The sequence below is a fragment of the Coregonus lavaretus genome (assembly GCF_964263955.1).
Source record: "Coregonus lavaretus genome assembly, chromosome: 37".
In the NCBI taxonomy this organism is placed as follows: Eukaryota; Metazoa; Chordata; class Actinopteri; order Salmoniformes; family Salmonidae; genus Coregonus; species Coregonus lavaretus.
In genome coordinates, this window is record NC_140024.1 from 27,936,229 (window position 1) to 27,963,520 (window position 27,292).

General features: G+C 46.2%; 1 protein-coding gene across 5 annotated transcripts in view; it reads left to right on the plus strand.

Annotated features, from left to right (window-relative positions):
* LOC311111588 (aryl hydrocarbon receptor nuclear translocator 2) overlaps positions 1-27,292 on the plus strand; it is an 86,019-nt gene that overhangs the window by 52,035 nt on the left and 6,692 nt on the right. For all 5 annotated transcript variants that reach the window (XM_084154353.1, XM_084154355.1, XM_084154354.1 and 2 more), the window contains 7 exons: positions 1,931-2,005; positions 6,326-6,477; positions 17,187-17,262; positions 19,749-19,872; positions 20,709-20,811; positions 21,384-21,522; positions 22,355-22,505. In XM_084154353.1, the coding sequence (XP_084010479.1) occupies positions 1,931-2,005; positions 6,326-6,477; positions 17,187-17,262; positions 19,749-19,872; positions 20,709-20,811; positions 21,384-21,522; positions 22,355-22,505 (820 nt within the window). The remainder of the gene's footprint in view (positions 1-1,930; positions 2,006-6,325; positions 6,478-17,186; positions 17,263-19,748; positions 19,873-20,708; positions 20,812-21,383; positions 21,523-22,354; positions 22,506-27,292) is intronic.

A 27,292-nucleotide genomic window follows, 5' to 3' on the forward strand; every position in this document is an offset into this window, starting at 1 on the left:
ATGATGGTTTTTTTGTTAGTGTCTAGCAGAGAGTCAATCAGCTCTTTAAAATCCAGTTTCAGCTGTTCAGTGCTGCCCTTCATAATGTCATTAAAACCTACATGGACTACGATAGAATCGATTTCCATGTCCTGGCATAGTACATTCGGGAGCAGCTTAGTAATGTCATTTACTCGAGCTCCGGGATAGGACATTGTTTTTGCACCAGGAACGGTATTGTCTGTGTCCCCCTGGTCATCCATAGTGTTTAATGTTTACATATCTTGCATCACTCATCTCATATGTGTATATACTGCATTCTATTCTATAATATTCTACTGTATCTTAGTCAATGCCGCTCTGTCATTGCTCATCCATATATGTATATATTCTTAATTCCATTCCTTACTTAGATTTGTGTTTATTGGGTATATGTTGTGAAATTGTTAGATATTAGTTGTTAGATATTACTGCACTGTCTGAGCTAGAAGCACAAGCATTTCGCTACACCCGCAAACCTGTGTATGTGACAAATAACATTTGATTTGATTTGTTTAGTTGTTGGCTCTGGACCGGCGGGAAAGTTTAGGACGTGCATACCACGCACGCACACAGTCACACACAGACACAGACCCTTCGTGAAATACACTCCATTCTCATAGCGTTGAAAAGATTAGATCATTCCTGATTGGTAGGAAGGCTCTGGATCAAAGTGGTATGCAGTTGGAATTCCTTTGGTCAAATAGCACTCTCTCCCAATCTACCCCTCTCCTTTCAACGCCATTCACACTACAGAAACAGATTAGCGAAATTGGGCCGATTCCTGACGTAAAGTCGCTTTATTAGGATGAGAAAGTATGATCGCTTGGCAGGGTGGGAGTTTCTTTTGTAATTTAATTTCCCTTGTTTATGTATAATGATGTATGATCGTCTACAGCGCAGATGGTGTGTGTATTTAGGATGTTTGTATAAAGGAGACAGTTTGCTTCCCAAATGGCACCCTATTCCCTACATCATGCACTACTTCTGACCAGAGCCCTGTGGGGTAGTGTAGAGCCCTGTGGGGTAGTGTAGAGCCCTGTGGAGTAGTGTAGAGCCCTGTGGGGTAGTGTAGAGCCCTGTGGGGTAGTGTAGAGCCCTGTGGGGTAGTGTAGAGCCCTGTGGGGTAGTGTAGAGCCCTGTGGGGTAGTGTAGAGCCCTGTGGGGTAGTGTAGAGCCCAGTGGGGTAGTGTAGAGCCCAGTGGGGTAGTGTAGAGCCCAGTGGGGTAGTGTAGAGCCCTGTGGGCCCTGGTCCAAGGTAGTGCACTGATAGGCAAAGGATGCCATTTGGGAAGCACAGTTGTTGTTGGGTTTTTTTCATGACAGGAATAATTATTTAAAGATGTATCACTGGCTTGATCTCAATTCCTCTGCCCTCAATTTCTCGTATCCTCTCCTCAGCTCCTTCTCAACCGTATTAGAGGAGAAGGTCCAAGGTGGCTACCCTTAGACCTTCTTCTCCAATGAGAAAGAGCCGGGGAGAACGGATGCAAGGAATGGAAGACAGATTAATTCAGTAAAGGCCAGTGACTCAAGTCCAAGGGTCTGAATAATGTATGACCTGTATGGCCTGTTTTCCTAACCCAGGCAGAGGAAGCCTAGTCCTGGACTAAAAGGCATTGTCAAGAAATAATCTACATTGAAAATGCTTTTTTGTCCAGTAATTGGACAAAGTTTAATTGTGGATCCCAAAGAAAGTATTTGAATTGTGTATTTGTTATTGTGTGTAATTATGTTTTTATAGTGTGAAATGGTGTGTATGGAGTGATATTAATGCCAACATATATTTTATCTGAATTTAAACATTTTTTATTAAATTAAAACATGAACTTGTATTTCATGATTTGAAATTGACCTGAAGTGTGTAGTTTTATGAATTTGTGTGTATTTATTGTGTCGTCATCTTGTGTAGGATCTGCTGGGGAAAGACATCCTGGAGTTCTGCCACCCAGAGGACCAGAGTCACCTGAGAGAGAGCTTTCAACAGGTACGGTGAGAAGGAGAGGGTGGGAGGGAGGGAGGGAGGAGGAGAGGGAGGGTGGAGGAGACCGGGATGAGGAAGAGTTCTGTCACTCAGAGGACCACAGAGAGACCACTTGAGAGATCTTTCAACAGGTACTACACCACTGGGGAGGGGGGGGGGGGGGAGGAGGAGAGGAGAGGGGGAGCAGATGGGGAGGAGGTGAGGAGAGGGGGAGGAGGTGAGGAGAGGAGAGGGGGAGGTGAGGAGAGGAGAGGGGGAGCAGATGAGGAGAGGGGGAGCAGATGAGGAGAGGGGGAGGAGGAGAGGAGAGGGGGAGCAGATGAGGAGGAGAGGGGGAGGAGGAAAGGGGGAGCAGAAGAGGAGAGGTGGATCAGGCAAAAAGAGGGAGCAGAAGGGGAGGAGGAGATGGAGGGAGGGAGGAGGAGGAGAGGGGAAGGGGGGAGGAGGAGAGGGGGATCAGGTGTGGAGAGGGGGAGGAGGAGAGGAGAGGGGGAGTAGGCGTATGGGGACCAGTACGAAAAAAGTATGAAAATGTATGAGCTCACTACTGTAAGTCGCTCTGGATAAGAGCGTCTGCTAAATGACAAAAATGTAAATATATTTTTCCTTTGTGAAAAATTAAGAATTCTTTGTTAACGCGACCCCTACTTTTAACTTGCTAGTTATCTAAGTAAGTGGCTGAATTAATAAGGAGATGGGGCATCATAATGTTGAATTACAACAGAGGTTTAATTACTCTGTCTGGCAGTAAAACTTTCGTCTTCCTGTCACACGCCAGTGGTTCCACTCAGGTCCTCTCCTGACCCTGTCACCCCGAGGTGAAAAGGGAGGCGCTCTTTAATTAGACACCAGTAGCCCGTCATTATGGTCGAATGAGACTGAGTACAACGAACAGCCCATTAGAACAGACAGCCCATCCAAAGTCATGGGTTGCGTCCCAAATGGCACCCTATTCCCTTTAAGGTGCACTACTTTTGACCAGGGCCCACAGGGAAAACCTGGGAATTTCGGGAAAGTTACTGGAATTTTGCAACCCTAGGCTCACCTGGAAATTAAACTAGCAGAAACATGCTTTTGCTCAGGGGTGAGTTTCCCCCAAACCATCAAGGTCATCTTTAGCATTGAGACCATCGTTCATCCATTGCCTACCAATGTACTTAATAAGATCTTCATTATTTGGGGGAACTCACCCCAGGTCGTGATTCTAAAAGACACTAAATAACCTACCTGGTGAATTAAAGGTCATAAATCCAGTGCCTCCATCTGCCTAGCCTGAAGACTGGAGCCATGCCAAGGACTGGCAGACAGGCTAATACTATTGGCCAATCTGTAATGGTTTAAGATGTGCAGCAGCTGACAGGAACACACTGCAGGGTCCTTTTTAGAAGGGTGAAAAGTTCACAACGTTGCAGATAGAAATGTAAGGAATAGAGCGAACCCTATTGCCTAACCCTAATAAACTGGACTGACGGATCTGTTCTACATGAAACATTTATATCTGAGCACCCAGGTGTGTGTCCTCTGCGTTGCGGTTCAGTGTCTCTGCCAGGGGAGCACTGTGTACTGAATGCCAGCAATGAGGTGAAAGGTGGAATGTTTTGTTAGGGCAATATTATTTTACATGTTTGACTCCCTGATACTCCCTAATACACTCCTCTCTGGCAGAGGTTTCCTTCCATGGAACAGAACCCCACACACACACATACCTTTCTGACAGGCACACACAGACAAAATGTCTAAGACACACACTCCTTACCCTCTGACACACACTCAGATTCTCTATCATCTGGCAGAGAGCTCATGTCCACCTGTCTGTCCCAGATATCTCCTGATATGAGCAGCATAGAGACCTCAGCGCTATCACCCAGAGCGAACTGCCAAGCCCTGTCAGCACACACACACACACACACACACACACACACACACATACATACTGCCTGCAGCTCCACAGACAGAGAGAGAGAGAGAGACAGACAGACAGACAGAGAGGGAGACAAGTAGAGAGACAGACAGACAGACAGGTAGAAAGACACAAACAGACAGACAGACAGGTAGAAAGAGACAGACAGACAGACAGACAGACAGACAGACAGACAGGCAGAAAGAGACAGACAGACAGGTAGAAAGACACAGACAGACAGACAAACAGGTAGAAAGACACAGACAGACAGGTAGAAAGACAGACAGACAGACAGGTAGAGAGACACAGACAGACAGACAGACAGGTAGAGCGAGACAGACAGACAGACAGGTAGAAAGACACAGACAGACAGACAGACAGGTAGAAAGAGACAGACAGACAGACAGACAGACAGACAGACAGACAAACAGGTAGAAAGGCACAGACAGACAGGTAGAAAGACAGACAGACAGACAGACAGGTAGAAAGACAGACAGACAGACAGGTAGAGAGAGACAGACAGACAGACAGACAGGTAGAGCGAGACAGACAGACAGACAGGTAGAGAGACAGACAGACTCTGGTACCTTTATTCAGGTATTGGCAGACCAATAGCTTTGGCTCTCAGCTGTGAGTGTCAGCTTTGATTGGTTTGTATGCGATTGACTTTTGTGCAACACACAGTTTGTTTTCGTGGCAGAAAATCATTTTTTGTATTCCCATGTTTTGTATTCCCATTTTTTGTATTCCCATTTTTTGTATTCCCATTTTTTGTATTCCCAGCCTACTGACAGTTTAACATCTTCAGAGGTAATGACAACACACACAGTCACACAGGCACACGTAGCATGTAGGAACCACTCCAGCTCAAGGTAATGAAAGATTGAGAGATAGAGATGAGGGATGTAAGTATTTTTCACTCAAACGCACTTCATTCTCTTGCACACCCTCTCGCTCTTTCTTTCTTTCCCTCGCTCGCTCGTTCTTTCTCTCGCTCTCTTTCTCTCTCTCTCTCCCTTCCCCTCACTTCCTCTCTACCTCCTGTCTCTTTCTATGTAGTTGCCACTGTCAGCCCAGCCTCAGTCGCTGACAGTAGAGTAGAAGTATTGGGATAATTGGTGGTCCGTCTTAACAGCTGTGTCCCAGATGACACCCTATTCCCTTTATAGCGCACTACGTGCTCTGGTCTGAAGTAGGACATTATGTAGGGAATATAGTGCCATTTGGGGCACACCCTCTATGTTGTAGCCCCATCCTGCCCTGGCCTTTCACTTCTCTCATACAGATAATCATGAAGACACGAACACACACACGCACAAACACTGAGATCCTAACAAGCACGGACACACACACCTTCCAGTGTCTCTTTTGAGCCCCTATACATACTGCACTAGTTTTGGTCACTTAGCCCCGGGCCTCGGACAACATTAGTGCAGTACATAGGGAATAGTGTGCCTTTTGAGATTTGCTGCCAAGCACAAAGGACTGCTCCACTATCTCTTCCTGTTACTGAGGTCACAGGTCATACATTCTGACCAATAGGATGCTCAATCCTCCCTAGTCCATGTTTAAGCAATGAGATATGTGCTGAATAAAAGGTGCGGTCGAAACGTGTCTAATCCACATTTGCTCAAGTAAATAAGGAAATCGTGCCTTTTTCTCAAAATAAGATTAAACTTCTGGCCTTCTCCCGCTCTCGTTTAGCTGGTGGTGCCCGCTGTGTGAAAGGAAAAACACTCTTCCATGTCTCTGAGATTGTCCACAGAGCTTTCATTACGAATGCCCATTTCAGAAGCCCATTTCAGATCCCCTATTTGAAAGGCATTTAGATGCAAAGCAGTACGTCCATTAACCAGATTGACAGGTGAGGTTCACTGGTATGCATATGGAGGGCATATTCAGAGAAAGAGGTGTGTCAAGTGTGTGTGTGTGTGTGTGTGTCAGTGTGTGTGTGCGGAGAGGTATGCTAGGAGAGGTATGGGGAGATTAGACTGGGTGGAACCGAAAACCTAAAATCTTCTGAAGTCCACCTGATTTCCACGCTCCCCACCCAAGATGGCGAAACTCTCTGAGGAAGACGTCAGCTTGACAGCAACGTCAGTCACCTGTTCTCATCCTGACAATGGATTAAAGCTGACCTTTTTTGTTGAGTACTCCAACTCCTTTCTTCCTCGAATTAGTTCTTTTTTTATTTGTAAGCCCTTTAGATGGAGGAATATTTCCCTCTCGCTCTCTCTCTCCCTTAGCAATATGTGCTGTTTTGAATGTGCTGATTTCAGCATTTGTATGTTGAACCCCCCCCCCCGCCCCCCCCCCCACCACCACCACCACACACGCAAGGTTCCCCTCCCTCCATTCTAGGTGGTCAGGTTGTCTGTGATGTGTCTTATCTAACCTTCTCTCTCTCTCTCCCCCCCATCTAGGTGGTAAAGTTGAAGGGCCAGGTGTTGTCGGTGATGTACAGGTTCCGTATGAAGAACAGAGAGTGGATGTTAATCCGCACCAGCTCCTTCACCTTCCAGAACCCCTACTCCGACGAGATCGAGTACATCATCTGCACCAACACCAACGTCAAGTAGGTGGACACATACACACACACACACAGACCGACGCACGCACACACACAAGGACCGACACACACACAGACATATTTACTTACACAGACACAGAGACATATACACACAGAGATAGACACTGAGTAATAAACACACACACGCCACATGTGTGTGGAAATTGTTGACACATGTTTCACGTCCTGGGACAAAAATAGACCAGTGGAATGTTCTAGAACAGGGTTTCCCAAAATCGGCCCTGGCCCCGGGTGCACATTTTGGTTTTTGCCTTACCACTACACAGCTGATTCAAATAATCAAAGCTTGATGAGTTGGTTATTTGAATCAGCTGTGTAGTGGTAAGGCAAAAAACAAAACGGCTGGGGGGCAGGACAGAGTTTGGGAAACCCTGTTCCACACTGTCAGCCTTTAGTCCGACTTTCGATCTCTCACACGCACAATACTGTACACTCGCTGGACATCACCAATAGACTTCTTGGTCCAATTCATTAATTGTTTTGTAGTGCAGGAAATTAAATGGCTATGCAATATGTATCCGGGAAAGATCTCTTCTTTTGAATGTGATTCTAGCATGTCCAAAGGAAATCCATAATATGCCTTTAGCCATCAACCCAAAAGGACTAGAGTGACCAGTCATAATAGGCACCTTTTTACACTGCTGTATTGAACGACTGCTGGTGAGACAGTTACATGTTCTGTAGAGGCCCAGTTATCCCCTCTAGCTGTAGAGGCCCAGTTATCCCCTCTAGCTGTAGAGGCCCAGTTATCCCCTCTAGCTGTAGCAGGCCCAGTTATCCCCTCTAGCTGTAGCAGGCCCAGTTATCCCCTCTAGCTGTAGCAGGCCCAGTTATCCCCTCTAGCTGTAGAGGCCCAGTTATCCCCTCTAGCTGTAGAGGCCCAGTTATCCCCTCTAGCTGTAGCAGGCCCAGTTATCCCCTCTAGCTGTAGCAGGCCCAGTTATCCCCTCTAGCTGTAGCAGGCCCAGTTATCCCCTCTAGCTGTAGCAGGCCCAGTTATCCCCTCTAGCTGTAGCAGGCCCAGTTATTCCCTCTAGCTGTAGCAGGCCCAGTTATCCCCTCTAGCTGGAGCAGGCCCAGTTAACCCCTCTAGCTGTAGCAGGCCCAGTTATCCCCTCTAGCTGTAGCAGGCCCAGTTATCCCCTCTAGCTGTAGCAGGCCCAGTTATCCCCTCTAGCTGTAGCAGGCCCAGTTATTCCCTCTAGCTGTAGCAGGCCCAGTTATCCCCTCTAGCTGGAGCAGGCCCAGTTAACCCCTCTAGCTGTAGCAGGCCCAGTTATCCCCTCTAACTGTAGCAGATATTGTATTGTTGAGTGTGTGTGAGTTTGTGCATGTTTTTGTGTGTATGTGTACTCCTGAGCGTTTGTGTTTACGTACTGTTAACGTGCGCGGGGCTGCTTACCTGCGCGTTTCAGCTGCACTACCAGGTCCTGGTCAGTAGGGGGCGGTGGCGTCACTGTTGATTTTGTCACTGTGCCTAAATAGAGGCCAGAGAGGAAAAGGAAAGGCCTTTTAGAGTGGGTGAAGAATCAGAGAATGGGTGCAAACCTCATACCCCAGGACCATCAACATTGACTTTACACTTTATGAATGATCCTGACGCTTCCAACACTAACATCCCACTCACACTCCGGAGAACTGGGGAACACTCCGGAAACACTGGAAGAGTTCCCTTATTCCGTTTGTTTTAGATTGCTAGATTGTGATTGTTTTGCCTCCACCCGTTTGTGTGTTTGTGTGTGTCTCTGTGTGTGTCTCTGTGTGTGTGTGTGTGTGTGTGTGTGTGGAAACATGGTCTGAAACATCATTTTCTCAATTTCCTCAGACATTATAATGAGTTAAGGAAGGCAGTAACATAATGTTTCTGTCTGGAGATCAGATTAGCGGAGTAAACATTCCATTGTGTGTGTGTGTGGGTACGCATATGTATGTGTGTGTGTGTGTGCGCTCCATTGTGTGCCAGTGTTCTCTCTAGCTGAGGTGAGAGCCAGGGCAGTGGAAACCTGGCTGGCTACAGACTGTGTACTTGATTTATAGGCTCCATAAAATATCTAATCTTATTCATCAACCCTATACAACAGTTGTGAAGCTCAGCATCTGACCACCGGGGTACCTGAGCAAGTCTCACCCAGCGACACCACACACACACACACACACACACACACACACACACACACACAGGGTTATGAGACAGACCATCTGGTCGTTGATATAGCTGAGTGTTACCCTGCAGTAAATTTGCTGTCCATGAGAGACACCACTCTGTTTCTTCTGTCTTCTCTCTGGTGGGCACTAGTTCACTTCCCCTCCAAGATTTAGGAGTGTTTGATGTAGAGCGACTGCCATATTTCTTACACCAATCCAAGGATACTTCCCAAATGGCACCCTATCCTATGGGCCCTGGTCAAAACCACTGCACTATGGAGGGAGTAGGATGCCATTTGGGATGCAGTCCAATGCGTTCAAATTCTTGAGGGGGAGTGAATGAATGCACACTTCATATAATAGGGAAAGAATATAGGGATCTGGACAATGTCTTTACTCTCCTGGGTTATATTCCCCTCTCATAGTGGATATCTCTTCACAAACTATAGGTTACACACACTCAATCATTTCTGGAAAACTAGCTGGGCATATATCTATGCATACAGCCCATGTATAGCCAGCCCATGTATAGCCAGCCCATGTATAGCCAGCCCATGTATAGCCAGCCCATGTATAGGCAGCCCATGTATAGCCAGCCCATGTATAGGCAGCCCATGTATAGCCAGCCCATGTATAGCCAGCCCATGTATAGCCAGCCCATGTATAGCCAGCCCATGTATAGCCAGCCCATGTATAGGCAGCCCATGTATAGCCAGCCCATGTATAGCCAGCCCATGTATAGCCAGCCCATGTATAGGCAGCCCATGTATAGCCAGCCCATGTATAGCCAGCCCATGTATAGCCAGCCCATGTATAGACAGCCAACAAAACACACACACTCAGTGTAGGCCATATTTCATTACCGTGGTAGCTACTACTACTGGACCAAGTAAATAAAGTAAGATGTAGTTGTGGGGGAAGCCAGTGGGAAAAACCCTGTTGTTTCAGAGCCGGTTGCAGTACACACGCTGTGGACCTTGGACAATGAAAATACCAGACCATGCATGGTGAATCTGCATCTACACTATATATGCAAAAGTATGTGGACACCCCTTCAAATTAGTAGATTCGGCTATTTCAGCCACACCCGTTGTTGACAGGTGTATAAAATTGAGCACACAGCCATGCAATCTCCATAGACAGACATTGGCAGTAGAATGGCCTTACTGAAGAGCTCAGTGACTTTCAACGTGGCACCGTCATAGGATGCCACCTTTCCAACCAGTCAGTTCATACAATTTCTGCCCTGCTAGAGCTGGCCTGGTCAACTGAGTGCTGTTATTGTGAAGGGCAAAAATCTAGGAGCAACAATGACTCAGCTGCAAAGTGGTAGGCCACACGAGTCCACAGAACAGGACCGCTGAGTGCTGAAGCACGTAGCGTTTAAAAATCGTCTGTCCACGGTTGCAACACTCACTACCGAGTTCCAAAGTGCCTCTGGAAGCAACGTCAGCACCAGAACTGTTGGTCGGGAACACTGTGGAGCAGTGGAAACAGTGGAACACTGTGGAGCAGTGGAAGCAGTGGAACACTGTGGAGCAGTGGAAGCAGTGGAACACTGTGGAGCAGTGGAAACACAATCACCATTCCCCATCTGGCAGTCTGATGGACCAATCTGGGTTTGCCAGGAGAACGCATAGTGCCTATTAGATACAGTGAAGGGAAATCTTAACGCTACAGCTTACAATTACGTTCTAGATTATTCTGTGCTTCCAACTTTGTGGCAACAGTTTGGGGAAGGCCCTTTCCTGTTTCAGCATGACAATGCCCCCGTGCACAAAGCAAGGTCCATACAGAAATGGTTTGTCAAGATCAGTGTGGAAGAACTTGACTGGCCTGCACAGAGCCCTGACCTCAACCCCATTGAACACCATTTTGGATGAATTGGAACGCAAACTGCGAGTCAGGCCTAATCACCCAACATCAGTGCACGACCTCACTAATGCTCTAGTGGCTGAATGGAAGCAAGTCCCCGCAGCAATGTTCCAACATCTAGTGGAAAGCCTTCCCAGAAGAGTGGAGTTATAGCAGCAAAGGGGAGACCAACTCTATATTAATGCCCATGATTTTGGAATGAGATGTTCAGGTGTCCACATACTTTTGGTCATGCAGTGTATCTGGATTAAAGGGAATGGCAACATTGTAATGGAGATTGTGTGTGTATTCTAACAACTCGAATAGTATTTTAGCAGCTGCATGGTAATGTGGTCAATGTTCCAACTTGCTTCCTGAGTCTCGTTTAGCCTGCAGGACTGTACAAGGAGATGACTGTGGAACCATGACACACCTGACACACTGCCCCATCTGTGTGCCTCAGTTGACGGGCAAGCCAAACAGAGCCATCTGTATTGGTTAGTAATGTTGGCTGGCTCTAGGTTTGAACCATAAACTGAGATATTAAAGAGGCTAGCCTCCACTTCTGGCCCTGTTTCTGGAACTGTTTCTGTTTAGGAAGCAATCTGTGGAGGGCTTTTGTGTGTGCGTGCGTGCATTGGCATTGTTACCATGGCTACAAGCCTCAGGCTGCCCACTTGCACCCTTGCTACATCCCATCAGCCACTGCTGTGTGACCTGGCTGCTTCCCTCAGAACCCCACTATCAGGCCAGCTCTGAATGTGTGGGCAGAGACAACACACACCATAGCAGCCAAGTCACCAATGAAGCCATTCCCCATCCGCTGTTTATTACTGCTGGAGTTTACCCAGGGGCACCAGAGCAGAACAACAACAAATTATAAACCTTAGCAACTCCATCTGCGTCTCACACACACACACACACACTTTCAAGCATACACACACACACATGTACAAGTACACACATGTACACACACTTACAAACACACACAAACATCAGACACACACACTCTGAACCGGTTACATTTTCATAATAATGTTTCTTCCCGACCGTGTGATGCTGAGTGCATTAGAGGTAGTTAAACAGGAGAGTTGTGTAACTGGTGGAAACTTGGAGTCGGCTTGGCTGGACGTATTTTTGCACATTCTTCAGAAGTTCAAATATCCTCTGGAGTTTTCCTGGCCAAGTGTTATCCATCTTTGTCCTCTCTCAGTCCAGGTAATAATAATAATAATAATAATATGCCATTTAGCAGACGCTTTTATCCAAAGCGACTTACAGTCATGCGTGCATACATTTTTTTTGTGTATGGGTGGTCCCGGGGATCGAACCCACTACCTTGGCGTTACAAGCGCCGTGCTCTACCAGCTGAGCTACAGAGGACCACATGCAGGTGACCCCTCTGTGCTCACCCCTCCTCCCCCCTACATCTCTACCTCCTTTTTTCCTCTACTCCTCCCTCTCTCTCTCTATCTCTCTCTCACTCACAAGTGTCTCTTTGAGAGGACCACTAAGCAGCACTTGACATAATGGGGTTTTAGAGTAGTTTGTTTTCCTTAATGGAAGCTCTTTATTCCTAGTGACAGGTGTTTTTGATCTGGACACAAACACACGGGTATACACACACACTGGCATACAGTATACACATACACACACTGGCGCTCTGGCCATAATATATTCTAGTTACTCCCATTAGGTCTCTTGTCAGACGCTAGGCTCTTATAGGCTGTGGCGGCCAGGGTCACTAAGTTCAGCACAGCACCAGTCTATGTACACTGCCAGGGGACGCTTTCATGTTGTTAACACACGTGTTTCCATCTCTCGCTCTCTCTCTCTTGCTCGCTCTCTTTGACATTCAGGAATTTATTTGAGGCAGGGAAAGAGGAAGGTTGTGATGTACTTGGAGAGAGAGAAAGCAAAAAGAGACAGAGAGATGAGCTGTCAAATTCCTGAGGTCTGTCTGTCTCGGTCTGTCTCAAACCCAACTGGTCCTCTGTAGTCTAGTGGCCTCCTCATCTCTTCTCCTAGAGAGCGAGTGCTGCATACTTCTCATGGCAGAAGAAGAAAAACAGTTTACCCAGAAAGAAAGAAACAGGAAATGTCAGGGTTGGATGCTCCAGAAAAGAACTTAGCAGGAAATCACTCCAAGGCTTTTGAAATTAAGGGCCTGAATTAGATTGTGCTGCTGTGGTGCAATTTTCCAACAACAAATGGATTCGAGGCACAAGAGTGTGTGTTTGTGTAAAGTTAATCTGCCTGTTTGTGTGTGAGAAATAAAGTCATTCTGTTGCCAGCTTACTAATGGTGCGTAAGAGCTGACCGGAGACATTCTGTCCAGAAATGGTTTTGAGTTAAGAACATCTTATTGCCACCACATTGACTATTCTAAATATTTGTTTGCGTGCAGGTGTTGCTCTTCTCGTTTAGCCATTCACAATATACTGACTCTGCAACAATGAATGTGTCCCAGATGGCATCTTAAGAGTGCACTACTTTTGACCAGGGACCATAGGGCACTATAAAGGGAATAGGGTACCATTTGGGACACAGCTGATGTTGTTCATAACATAACCATTCCCCTACGCTAAAAAAAAGGCTTGTTTTTGAGAGTACCGAATTAGAATCTGTTGTTTTCCAGTGTACAGGGGGGGAGGGAGAGAGGGAGAGAGGGAGAGAGGGAGAGAGGGAGAGAGGGAGAGAGAGAGAGAGAGAGAGAGAGAGAGAGAGAGAGAGAGAGAGAGAGAGAGAGAGAGAGAGAGAGAGAGAGAGAGAGAGAGAGAGAGAGAGAGAGAGAGAGAGAGAGAGAGAGAGAGAGAGAGAGAGAGAGAGAGAGAGAGAGAGAGAGAGAGAGAGAGAGAGAGAGAGAGAGAGAAAAAAAACACCTACAGCACAGATGTACAGACCAGCTTGTAGTATGTATTTAATAGTACACAAAGCACCCTTACAGTGAGGGAAAAAAGTATTTGATCCCCTGCTGATTTTGTACGTTTGCCCACTGACAAAGACATGATCAGTCAAAAATTTTCATGGGAGGTTTATTTGAACAGTGAGAGACAGAATAACAACAAAAAAATCCAGACAAACGCATGTCAAAAATGTTATAAATTGATTTGCATTTTAATGAGAGAAATAAGTATTTGACCCCCTTGCAAAACATGACTTAGTACTTGGTGGCAAAACCCTTGTTGGCAATCACAGAGGTCAGACGTTTCTTGTAGTTGGCCACCAGGTTTGCACACATCTCAGGAGGGATTTTGTCCCACTCTTTGCAGATCTTCTCCAAGTCATTAAGGTTTCGAGCCTGACGTTTGGCAACTCAAACCTTCAGCTCCCTCCACAGATTTTCTATGGGATTAAGGTCTGGAGACTGGCTAGGCCACTCCAGGACCTTAATGTGCTTCTTCTTGAGCCACTCCTTTGTTGCCTTGGCCGTGTGTTTTGGGTCATTGTCATGCTGGAATACCCATCCACGACCCATTTTCAATGTCCTGGCTGAGGGAAGGAGGTTCTCACCCAAGATTTGACGGTACATGGCCCCGTCCATCGTCCCTTTGATGCGGTGAAGTTGTCCTGTCCCCTTAGCAGAAAAACACCCCCAAAGCATAATGTTTCCACCTCCATGTTTGACGGTGGGGATGGTGTTCTTGGGGTCATAGGCAGCATTCCTCCTCCTCCAAACACAGCGAGTTGAGTTGATGCCAAAGAGCTCGATTTTGGTCTCATCTGACCACAACACTTTCACCCAGTTCTCCTCTGAATCATTCAGATGTTCATTGGCAAACTTCAGACGGGCATGTTAATGTGCTTTCTTGAGCAGGGGGACCTTGCGGGCGCTGCAGGATTTCAGTCCTTCACGGCGTGGTGTGTTACCAATTGTTTTCTTGGTGACTATGGTCCCAGCTGCCTTGAGATCATTGACAAGATCCTCCCGTGTAGTTCTGGGCCGATTCCTCACCATTCTCATGATCATTGCAACTCCACGAGGTGAGATCTTGCATGGAGCCCCAGGCCGAGGGAGATTGACAGTTATTTTGTGTTTCTTCCATTTGCGAATAATCGCACCAACTGTTGTCACCTTCTCACCAAGCTGCTTGGCGATGGTCTTGTAGCCCATTCCAGCCTTGTGTAGGTCTACAGTCTTGTCCCTGACATCCTTGGAGAGCTCTTTGGTTTTGGCCATGGTGGAGCGTTTGGAATCTGATTGATTGATTGCTTCTGTGGACAGGTGTCTTTTATACAGGTAACAAACTGAGATTAGGAGCACTCCCTTTAAGTGTGCTCCTAATCTCAGCTCGTTACCTGTATAAAAGGCGCATGGGAGCCAGAAATCTTTCTGATTGAGAGGGGGTCAAATACTTATTTCCCTCATTTAAAATGCAAATCAATTTCTAACATTTTTGACATGCGTTTTTCTGGATTTTTGTGTTGTTATTCTGTCTCTCACTGTTCAAATAAACCTACCATTAAAATTATAGACTGATCATGTCTTTGTCAGTGGGAAAACATACAAAATCAGCAGGGGATCAAATACTTTTTTCCCTCACTGTAGGTTTTTCTTGTACTGGTCCAGTCAGTCAATGTTAACATTTGTTCTACAGCCGTTAGGGTGCCAGTTGTGCTATTTGGATGCTGGTCTTTTGGTATTGTGTATCAATAACTTGTCCATCTGTTACTAATAATACAATCTAAAGTGGAAACGTATCAAAGTGAGGGTATTGTGTATGAGTGTGTTGTTATTGCGTGTATTCTCCAGGCATCTCTAGTGTTATAGTGATGGTATTGTGTTGCAGTGATGGTATTGTGTTACAGTGCTGGTATGGTGTCATTGTGTATACATTTTTTGTCATTGTGTGTGTTCTCCAAGCATGTCTAGTGTGTTATAGTGCTGGTTTTGTGTGATAGTGCTGGTATAGTGTTATAGTGCTGGTATTGTGTTATAGTGCTGGTATTGTGTTGTAGTGCTGGTATTGTGTTATAGTGCTGGTATTGTGTTGTAGTGCTGGTATTGTGTTATAGTGCTGGTATTGTGTTATAGTGCTGGTATTGTGTTGTAGTGCTGGTATTGTGTTATAGTGCTGGTATTGTGTTATAGTGCTGGTATTGTGTTGTAGTGCTGGTATTGTGTTATAGTGCTGGTATTGTGTTGTAGTGCTGGTATTGTGTTATAGTGCTGGTATTGTGTTATAGTGCTGGTATTGTGTTGTAGTGCTGGTATTGTGTTATAGTGCTGGTATTGTGTTATAGTGCTGGTATTGTGTTGTAGTGCTGGTATTGTGTTATAGTGCTGGTATTGTGTTGTAGTGCTGGTATTGTGTTATAGTGATGGTATTGTGTTATAGTGCTGGTATTGTGTAATAGTTCTGGTATTGTGTTATAGTGCTGGTATTGTGTTATAGTGCTGGTATTGCGTTGTAGTGCTGGTATTGTGTTGTAGTGCTGGTATTGTGTAATAGTTCTGGTATTGTGTTATAGTGCTGGTATTGTGTTATAGTGCTGGTATTGCGTTGTAGTGCTGGTATTGCGTTGTAGTGCTGGTATTGTGTTGTAGTGCTGGTATTGTGTTATAGTGCTGGTATTGCGTTGTAGTGCTGGTATTGTGTTGTAGTGCTGGTATTGTGTAATAGTTCTGGTATTGTGTTATAGTGCTGGTATTGTGTTATAGTGCTGGTATTGCGTTGTAGTGCTGGTATTGTGTTGTAGTGCTGGTATTGTGTAATAGTTCTGGTATTGTGTTATAGTGCTGGTATTGTGTTATAGTGCTGGTATTGTGTGATAGTGCTGGTATTGTGTAATAGTTCTGGTATTGTGTTATAGTGCTGGTATTGTGTTATAGTGCTGGTTTTGTGTTATAGTGCTGGTTTTGTGTGATAGTGCTGGTATAGTGTTATAGTGATGGTATTGTGTAATAGTTCTGGTATTGTGTGATAGTGCTGGTATAGTGTTATAGTGATGGTATTGTGTGATAGTGCTGGTATTGTGTTATAGTGATGGTATTGTGTGATAGTGCTGGTATTGTGTTATAGTGATGGTATTGTGTTGTAGTGCTGGTATTGTGTAATAGTTCTGGTATTGTGTTATAGTGTATTATAGTGCTGGTATCGTGTGACAGTGCTGGTATTGTGTGACAGTGCTGGTATTGTGTGATAGTGCTGGTATTGTGTTGTAGTGCTGGTATTGTGTTGTAGTGCTGGTATTGTGTTGTAGTGCTGGTATTGTGTTGTAGTGCTGGTATTGTGTTGTAGTGCTGGTATTGTGTTGTAGTGCTGGTATTGTGTTGTAGTGCTGGTATTGTGTTGTAGTGCTGGTATTATGTTGTAGTGCTGGTATTGTGTTGTAGTGCTGGTATTGTGTTGTAGTGCTGGTATTGTGTTACAGTGCTGGTATTGTGTTGTAGTGCTGGTATTGTGTTGTAGTGCTGGTATTGTGTTGTAGTGCTGGTATTGTGTTGTAGTGCTGGTATTGTGTTACAGTGCTGGTATTGTGTTGTAGTGCTGGTATTGTGTTGTAGTGCTGGTATTGTGTTGTAGTGCTGGTATTGTGTTATAGTGCTGGTATTGTGTTGTAGTGCTGGTATTGTGTTGTAGTGCTGGTATTGTGTTGTAGTGCTGGTATTGTGTTACAGTGCTGGTATTGTGTTGTAGTGATGGTATTGTGTGATTGTGTATTAATGTGTTGTCATTGTGTGTGTTCTCCAGGCAGCTCCAACAGCAGCAGCAGGCAGAGCTGGAGGTCCATCAGAGAGACGGCCTGACAGCATATGATCTATCACAGGTATAACACAGGACCCCTATATCAGCCCTTATACCTGCCTGTTCATATTACCCACAGGACCCCTATAGCTGCCCTTATACCTGCCTGTTCATAGTATAAAATATGCCCTATACCCACTGTACCCAGTGTAGCCCCATTACCTATCCATACCCCTGGCTTTTCATGCTAGACAGACTTTGAAGCTGTTGCATGTATATCATTAAAGGCCCAGTGCAGTCAAAAATGTGATTTTCCTCTGTTTTATATATACACTGCTCAAAAAAATAAAGGGAACACTAAAATAACACATCCTAGATCTGAATGAATGAAATAATCTTATTAAATACTTTTTTCTTTACATAGTTGAATGTGCTGAAAACAAAATCACACAAAAATTATCAATGGAAATCAAATTTATCAACCCATGGAGGTCTGGATTTGGAGTCACCCTCAAAATTAAAGTGGAAAACCACACTACAGGCTGATCCAACTTTGATGTAATGTCCTTAAACAAGTCAAAATGAGGCTCAGTAGTGTGTTTGGCCTCCACGTGCCTGTATGACCTCCCTACAACGCCTGGGCATGCTCCTGATGAGGTGGCAGATGGTCTCCTGAGGGATCTCCTCCCAGACCTGGACTAAAGCATCCGCCAACTCCTGGACAGTCTGTGGTGCAACGTGGCGTTGGTGGATGGAGCGAGACATGATGTCCCAGATGTGCTCAATTGGATTCAGGTCTGGGGAACGGGCGGGTCAGTCCATAGCATCAATGCCTTCCTCTTGCAGGAACTGCTGACACACTCCAGCCACATGAGGTCTAGCATTGTCTTGCATTAGGAGGAACCCAGGGCCAACCGCACCAGCATATGGTCTCACAAGGGGTCTGAGGATCTCATCTCGGTACCTAATGGCAGTCAGGCTACCTCTGGCGAGCACATGGAGGGCTGTGCGGCCCCCCAAAGAAATGCCACCCCACACCATGACTGACCCACCGCCAAACCGGTCATGCTGGAGGATGTTGCAGGCAGCAGAACGTTCTCCACGGCGTCTCCAGACTCTGTCACGTCTGTCACGTGCTCAGTGTGAACCTGCTTTCATCTGTGAAGAGCACAGGGCGCCAGTGGCGAATTTGCCAATCTTGGTGTTCTCTGGCAAATGCCAAACATCCTGCACGGTGTTGGGCTGTAAGCACAACCCCCACCTGTGGACGTCGGGCCCTCATACCACCCTCATGGAGTCTGTTTCTGACCGTTTGAGCAGACACACAGGTAGCGGTCCTGCTGCTGGGTTGTTGCCCTCCTACGGCCTCCTCCACGTCTCCTGATGTACTGGCCTGTCTCCTGGTAGCGCCTCCATGCTCTGGACACTACACTGACAGACACAGCAAACCTTCTTGCCACAGCTCGCATTGATGTGCCATCCTGGATGAGCTGCACTACCTGAGCCACTTGTGTGGGTTGTAGACTCCGTCTCATGCTACCACTAGAGTGAAAGCACCGCCAGCATTCAAAAGTGACCAAAACATCAGCCAGGAAGCATAGGAACTGAGAAGTGGTCTGTGGTCACCAACTGCAAAACCAGTCCTTTATTGGGGGTGTCTTGCTAATTGCCTATAATTTCCACCTGTTGTCTATTCCATTTGCACAACAGCATGTGAAATGTATTGTCAATCAGTGTTGCTTCCTAAGTGGACAGTTTGATTTCACAGAAGTGTGATTGACTTGGAGTTACATTGTGTTGTTTAAGTGTTCCCTTTATTTTTTTGAGCAGTGTATTAACATACTATGAGGTTGGAATAATACTGTGAGTATATCCCTCTTGAAATTGTGAAAATTATGATAATGCCCTTTTAGGTTAAGAGCTATTTGAAAAGACCACCTGAAATTTCACCCTGTTTTGGTGGGATGGAGTTTTGGCCTGACTGGTGACTTCACCAGGCGGTAAATTAGTTAATAGACCAATAATAAAGAGTTCCAAACGTCTCTGCCAATAACAGCTAGTTTCAGTTTTCCCCTCCCCACTCAGACCACTCCCAGACAGTCCTAGCAAAATTCTTGCTTGAGAAATGTCTCTTTGCTAAGAAGCTATTTTTGTTTCTTATTGACCATTTTAATTGAAAACAATTACAGTCATGTAATTAATTGTTGCCCAGAAATGATTTGATATTGTGATTTTAAAAAAATGGCTGCATTGGACATTTAAAAGGGCTCAACTGTATAACAGGCTTGGGGTCAATTCCATTTGAAATCAAATTCTTCCTCAATGCTTGTCTATGAGGAAAAAAACGTTTGGAATTGGAATTTCAGTTCACCTCCTGAACTGACTGAATTCAAATGGAATTGAGCCCAACCCAACAGTTACTTGGGTTTCATTAAGTGAAGATGTCCTTCCCACTCGCTCTCCTCTAGCTGTTGACTGTACATTAGCAAGAGGGATATGCTCACACCCTTGTATAAATAAAGGTAGTGTTATTAAATGAAGTTGTTCTTCCCTCCCCGCTCCCTCCAGGTGCCCGTTCCCAGTGTGGGAGGAGGGGTTCACGAGGCGGGCAAGAACATTGACAAGACGGACACCATGTTCTCACAGGAGAGAGACCCGCGCTTCGCTGACATGTACTCCGGCATCTCTGGCTGTACGCTATCTAGTTATATTCTCACCTCTACTTGTCTTGTTACGTGTGTGTGTTTAGATAAGGAAGCATTAATCAGCCAGTGTTTGTCGTAAGGCCCATGGTAGGCAGTTGGTTGTGGTGGTGGTATTTCATCCAGGGGAGAAATGTAAAACAACCTCCCCACAACTCAATCAGGACTGCAGTTTCTCCTCTCTCTCTCTCCATTCCCTCCCTCTTTCTATCTCTGACTGTGTGGTGTATTTTCTCTCTCTCTCTCTCTGAATGTCTATTTATCTGTCTCTCTCTCTCTCTGAATGTCTCTATCTGTCTCTCTCTCTCTGAATGTCTCTTTATCTCTCGCTCTGAATTACATTTTACAGTTTAGTCATTTAGCAGACGCTCTTATCCAGTGCATACATTATTATTTTTCATAATTTTATTTTTGATACTGGCCCCCCGTGGGAAACGAACCCACAACCCTGGCATTGCAAATGCCATGCTCTACCAACTGAGCTACATCCCTGCCGGCCATTCCCTCCCCTATCCTGGACAATGCTGGGCCAATTGTGCGCCGCCCCATGGGTCTCCCGGTTGCGGCCGGCTACGACAGAGCCTGGACTCGAACCAGGATCTCTAGTGGCACAGCTAGCACTGCATCACAGTGCCTTAGACCACTGCGCCACTCGGGAGTTAATGAATGTCTCTTTATCTGTCTCTCTCTCTGAATGTCTCTCTCTCTCTCTCTCTCTCTCTCTCTCTCTCTCTCTCTCTCTCTCTCTCTCTCGCTCTCGCTCTCGCTCTCGCTCTCGCTCTCTCTCGCTCTCTCTCTAAACAGTGTGTGTATTGTGTGGTTCTAGCTGGCGAGAAGAAGATGATGGTTCCTTCGTCTACGGCGGGAGGTCAGCAGCTCTACTCCCAGAACTCTCCCTTCCAGCCCGGACACTCTGCCAAGAGCTTCAGGTACACCTCTCTGTGTGTGGGTGGGTGCGTCTGACTGTCTGTGTGTGTGCCCTGTGTGTGTGTGTGTGTGTGTGCCCTGTGTGTGTGTGTGTGTGTGTGCCCTGTGTGTGTGTGTGTGTGCCCTGTGTGTGTGTGCCCTGTGTGTGTGTGTGCCCTGTGTGTGTGTGTGTGTGTGCCCTGTGTGTGTGTGTGTGTGTGCCCTGTGTGTGTGTGTGTGCCCTGTGTGTGTGTGTGCCCTGTGTGTGTGTGTGCCCTGTGTGTGTGTGTGTGTGTGTGTGTGTGCCCTGTGTGTGTGTGTGCCCTGTGTGTGTGTGTGTGTGTGTGTGTGTGCGTGCATGCACATTGGTGTGTGTGTATATACGTGTGTTTAAAGTTGAAAGCCGTGGGGAAAGACAGGGCCGCAGGTGATGGTTAAACAATTGAGCAGACTAGAGTTGACAGATGTGAACAGTTAAATGTGTTGTTTTGTTAAAGTATAAATGAAATATGACTGTCTGCAGGGGCCTATATAAAGGCTCACATGTCACACATTAACTTGGAATGCTGTCTCTCTCTCTGTGTGTGTGTTACAGCTCTTCAGTGATCCATGTCCCGGGGGTTAATGAAATCCAGCCGTCGGGATCGTCCAATCAGAACCTAGCTCAGATCTCCAGACAGCTCAACCCAGGACAGGTGACCTGGACCGGCAACAGACCCCCCTTCTCTGGTCAGGTAAAAAACACACACACAGGACTAGCAACAGACCCCCCTTCTCTGGCCAGGTCACACACACACAGGACTAGCAACAGACCCCCCTTCTCTGGCCAGGTCACACACACACAGGACTAGCAACAGACCCCCCCTTCTCTGGCCAGGTCACACACACACACACACACACACACACACACACACACAGGCCTGAACATGTAGCAGAGGTGGTTTGCGTTTTGTGTAGAGCCAGATAGAATCCAGAAATCTGAAACTGAACAAATATCTGTAGAATCAATCCAGACGTGGAGACTGGTTCCATTCCAGATCTAATGCCTAGGTGTTCTAGGTGTTTTCCAGTCAGGCAGACGACACACTTGATCACAAACTGACTCCCATAGCTACAGAATGTAGTCATCTCTCCTTTGGTTTACAACAGGAATCCTCTACTGCTAGCCAATAGCATCAGTAGTAGTTCTAATGAAATGCGTTTGTGGTCGCTATGCAGATTCTCTTTTCGCTATGCGGAGCTCTCTCTTCTCACTTTAGTGAATCGCATCAGCAGAGCCTGATTATGGATAGATGGTGTGTGTGTGTGTGTGTGTGTTCTCTGATCTGCATATCGGACCACACAACATGCATGCTAAGGGTAGTGTGTTGAGCATATGGTCTTGAGCAGCTCATCTGTCTTCTCCTCACCCTATACCAGTCTCTCACTCTCACACTCACACACACACACACACACACACACACACACACACACACACACACACACACACACGTCTCTCTGCTAGTCTAGTAATACGCTCTCTTTTCTTTCTTTTTTCTTTCTTTCTTTCTCTCTCTCTCCATCCAGTCCACTAAGGCCCAGTCCAGTCCGTTTGGGATAGGCTCCGGCCACAGTTACCAAGGAGACCCGTCTTCCTACAGCCCCCTGTCCTCCCCGGCCACCTCATCGCCCAGCGGCAACGCCTACTCTGGACTGGCCAACCGCAGCACGGCATTCGGTAAGCACCAGCCAATCACAGCAAAGCATTCCATCAATGTTTGTTTCGTTCTCAAATAACTTCACAGATCTTAATTGTGAAGGGTTTAAACACTGTTTCCATTGCTTGTTCAGTGAACCATAAACAATTAATGAACATGCACCTGTGGAACGGTCGTTAAGACACTAACAGCTTACAGACGGTAGGCAATTAAGGTCACAGTTATGACAATTTAGGACACTAAAGAGGCCTTTCTACTGACTCTGAAATACACCAAAAGAAAGATGCCCAGGGTCCCTGCTCATCTGCGTAAACGTGCCTTAGGCATGCTGCAAGGAGGCATGAGGACTGCAGATGTGGCCAGGGCAATAAATTGCTATGTCAGTACTGTGAGACGCCTAAGACAGCGCTACAGGGAGACAGGACAGACAGCTGATAGTCCTCGCAGTGGCAGACCACGTGTATCAACACCTGCACAGGATCGGTACATCCAAACATCACACCTGCGGGACAGGTACAGGATGACAACAACAACTGCCTGAGTTACACCAGGAATGCACAATCCCTCCATCAGTGCTCAGACTGTCCGCAATAGGCTGAGAGAGGCTGGACTGAGGGCTTGTAGGCCTGTTGTAAGGCAGGTCCTCACCAGACATCACCGGCAACAACGTCTCCTATGGGCACAAACCCACCGTCGCTGGACCAGACAGGACTGGCAAAAAGTGCTCTTCACTGACGAGTCGCGGTTTTGTCTCACCAGGGGTGATGGTCGGATTTGCGTTTATCGTCGAAGGAATGAGCGTTACACCGAGGCCTGTACTCTGGAGCGGGATCGATTTGGATGTTGAGGGTCCGTCATGGTCTGGGGCGGTGTGTCACAGCATCATCAGACTGCGCTTGTTGTCATTGCAGGCAATCTCAACGCTGTGCGTTACAGGGAAGACATCCTCCCTCATGTGGTACCCTTCCTGCAGGCTCATCCTGACATGACCCTCCAGTATGACAATGCAACCAGCCATACTGCTCGTTCTGTGCGTGATTTCCTGCAAGACAGGAATGTCAGTGTTCTGCCATGGCCAGCGAAGAGCCCGGATCTCAATCCCATTGAGCACGTCTGGGACCTGTTGGATCGGAGGGTGAGGGCTAGGGCCATTCCCCCCAGAAATGTCAGGGAACTTGCAGGTGCCTTGGTGAAAGAGTGGGGTAACATCTCACAGCAAGAACTGGCAAATCTGGTGCAGTCCATGCACTGCAGTACTTAATGCAGATCCTGACCCCCCCCCCCCCCCCCCCCCCTTTGTTCAGGGACACATTATTCAATTTCTGCAAGTCACATGTCTGTGGAACTTGTTCAGTTAATGTCTCAGTTGTTGAATCTTGTTATGTTCATAAAAATATTTACACATGTTGAGTTTGCTGGAAATAAACGCAGTTGACAGTGAGAGGACATTTCTTTTTTTGCTGAGTGTGTGTGTGTGTGTATATATATACAGTGGGGAAAAAAAGTATTTAGTCAGCCACCAATTGTGCAAGTTCTCCCACTTAAAAAGATGAGAGAGGCCTGTAATTTATCATAGGTACACGTCAACTATGACAGACAAATTGAGAATTTTTTTCTCCAGAAAATCACATTGCTGGATTTTTTATGAATTTATTTGCAAATTATGGTGGAAAATAAGTATTTGGTCACCTACAAACAAGCAAGATTTCTGGCTCTCACAGACCTGTAACTTCTTCTTTAAGAGGCTCCTCTGTCCTTTTCCCCACTGTATATATATATATATATATATATATATATATATATATATATATATATATATATATACACACACACACACCCTGCTAGGGTTGCAAAATTCCAGTAATGTTCCGTACATTCCCAAATTTTCCAGAAATCCTGGTTGGATAGTTCCCAGAGTTCCTGCTTATTCCCTCTTGATTCCGGGAACCTTCCAATCGGGATTTCTGGAAACCTTGGACATTTTGTGAAACTTAACTTACTTAACCAAACCCGAGTCCTAACCTACAGGTTTTGGTGCAGGCTTTTGTTCCTGCCTAGCACTAGCACACCTGACTCTTCTCTGATGAGTTGAACCCAAAGCCTGGGACAGCCTGTATCTTTCATGATTGGCCACTGGGAATCAGCTCTCATAAAAAGCCACTGGGAATCTGTTCTCTTGAAAAGCCTGAAAAGAGTAGGAATTTGAAATGTTTGTTCTTGCTCTCATAGCATGTGTCTGTGTGGTAGAGGCTTGGTTGAACGTGTGTATGTTCATGTGTGAGCAGTACATCTGCTGAAAGGCATGTTTTTTTGCTACTTCACAGGTGTCGGCCCGTATCATCAAACTGTCTACACTTTTCTATAGTGACATACCAGCTTACCACACACACACACTCACACACATACGTGAGCACAGACACACACACGCGCACACTCTCGCACACACTGTCTGACATTCAAACGTTCCTGTGGGACAGCAGTGGGTTTTCATTGATGTCATGTTTCTCTCCTCTTAACGCTTCGCTGGCAAAATCTGTTTTCCATACATTTAACACACATCGACACACAGCCATTACCCCTTTCACCCCATGACATCAGATCGGGTGAGAGGATCCCAGGCACGCCAAATGAAGTTACCCAACCATGTGCGCGCACACACACACACAGGAATGTGAAAAGATTTTAAATATATCCTTTTGGGTGATTTTGGAAGGGAAATATTGACAGTACAGTGTACGTCCATGTCTTTTGGGATATGTTATGTAAAGTCGGGTCATGTTTTAGCAATGTAGCATCTCCATAAAGGAAACCTGGTAACATACCTAAACCTCTCCATGTGGGCTGTGCACTGACTATCTCTCTTGGACAAGTCATTCATAGGGTAGAGGTAAAAGGTCAAAGCTAAACGTACTGTATGCTGGGGTTGCCTTGCAGTCCAACCAAGGGGAATGGAATCCACACAAGATATTCGGCAGCTATAGGAGGAAAGTAGACTGTTTTTTATGACAGATGTTGCTGTAGTTACGTATGAGACTTAGGAAATGGAAAAGAACAGACGGCAGCACTTTCGAAACCCCCCCTCAGTCGTCCAAAAACTGTCCATGCCATACTTTACTGTTGGAGCAGAAAATCTAGCTTGTGCATTTAAATAGTGTATTAGAATGCATTAGTAGTAGTGGCACATCTCAGGACGTCATAGATCTCTCTCCCTCTCTCTGTTTCTCTCTCCTCTGTCCTTTCTCTCTCTCTTTCTCCCTGTTTCTCTCTCCTCTGTTCTCTCTCTCTGTTCTCTCTCTCTGTTCTCTCTCTCTCTCTCTGTTCTCTCTCTCTCTCTCTCTCTCTGTTCTCTCTCTCTCTCTCTCTCTCTCTCTGTTCTCTCTCTCTCTCTCTGTTCTCTCTCTCTCTCTCTCTCTCTCTCTCTCTCTGTTCTCTCTCTCTCTCTCTGTTCTCTCTCTCTCTCTCTCTGTTCTCTCTCTCTCTCTCTCTGTTCTCTCTCTCTCTCTCTCTGTTCTCTCTCTCTCTCTCTCTCTATGTTCTCTCTCTCTCTCTGTTCTCTCTCTCTCTCTCTCTGTTCTCTCTCTCTCTCTCTCTCTGTTCTCTCTCTCTGTTCTCTCTCTGTTCTCTCTCTCTGTTCTCTCTCTGTTCTCTCTCTCTGTTCTCTCTCTGTTCTCTCTCTCTGTTCTCTCTCTGTTCTCTCTCTCTCTGTGTTCTCTCTCTCTCTCTCTCTGTACTCTCTCTCTCTGTGTTCTCTCTCTCTCTCTCTCTCTTCTCTTTTTCTTCATCTCTCAGCTGGGGGGAATGGAGGTCTGGTCTAGCCATGACCATCTGATGAGCTTTTAATTGACAATCTTTACACTAATGGACTAGCTCTCTCTTTCTCTCTCTCTCTCTCTCTCTCTCTCTCTCTCTCTCTCGCTCTCCTTCTGTCTCTTTCTAACACACACTCTCCCTCTCTCTTTCTCCTTCTCTCTTTATTTCTCCCTCTCTCCTCCGGGCTAGTCTTGGTGCAGAGACAGAGGTGAGGAGAGATACTAAGGAATAGAAGTGAGTTACAGCCTATCTGTTTCTCAGCACCTCTGACTTCCTCTGTCGTTGTGTGTTTTGTCATTTCCCTTTATTGTAGTCATTTACAGATTTGTTTCCATTCTATAAACAAACAATCATCCCTCCGTTCTCCTGACTAATTGTTCCTCTCCTCCTTTATTTCTGCTCGCATTCCTCCCTCCCTCCCTCCATTATTTACGGCACTAAACTGTCAAGGTTCCATGTGCTGAGGTCATGTGAGTGTGTTTATGGTTATCCCTCTCAGCAGCAGGATATGAGTTATGCTAGGGGATATGATATTGTAGAGCTTATCAATCTGCTTCTGTTTAATGTGGAGCGACCCCCACCCATCTCACACACACACACACACACACACACACACAGAAGAACATAACTCTGAAAGCATCCCCCTACAGGGTGTGTCATGCAGTGTGTTAGCGCACCAGAAAGTATTTGTCTCCCTGTGTGTCGGTCTGTCTATCTGTCTGTCTGGCTCAGTATGTGTCTGTCTGTATAGAGGAGAGAGGAAATGAAGTGGAGCGACTGCTGCTGTGTCTCTCACATCTGAGAGTGAGGGTGTTTGTGGTCATCACAGTGGGACACAACCAGGCCGCTCCTCAATGCTCTGTGAGTGAGGTCATCACAGTGGGACACAACCAGGCCGCTCAGCAATGCTCTGTGTGTGAGGTCATCACAGTGGGACACAACCAGGCCAATCCTCAACGCTCTGTGGGTGACGTCAACACAGTGGGACACAACCAGG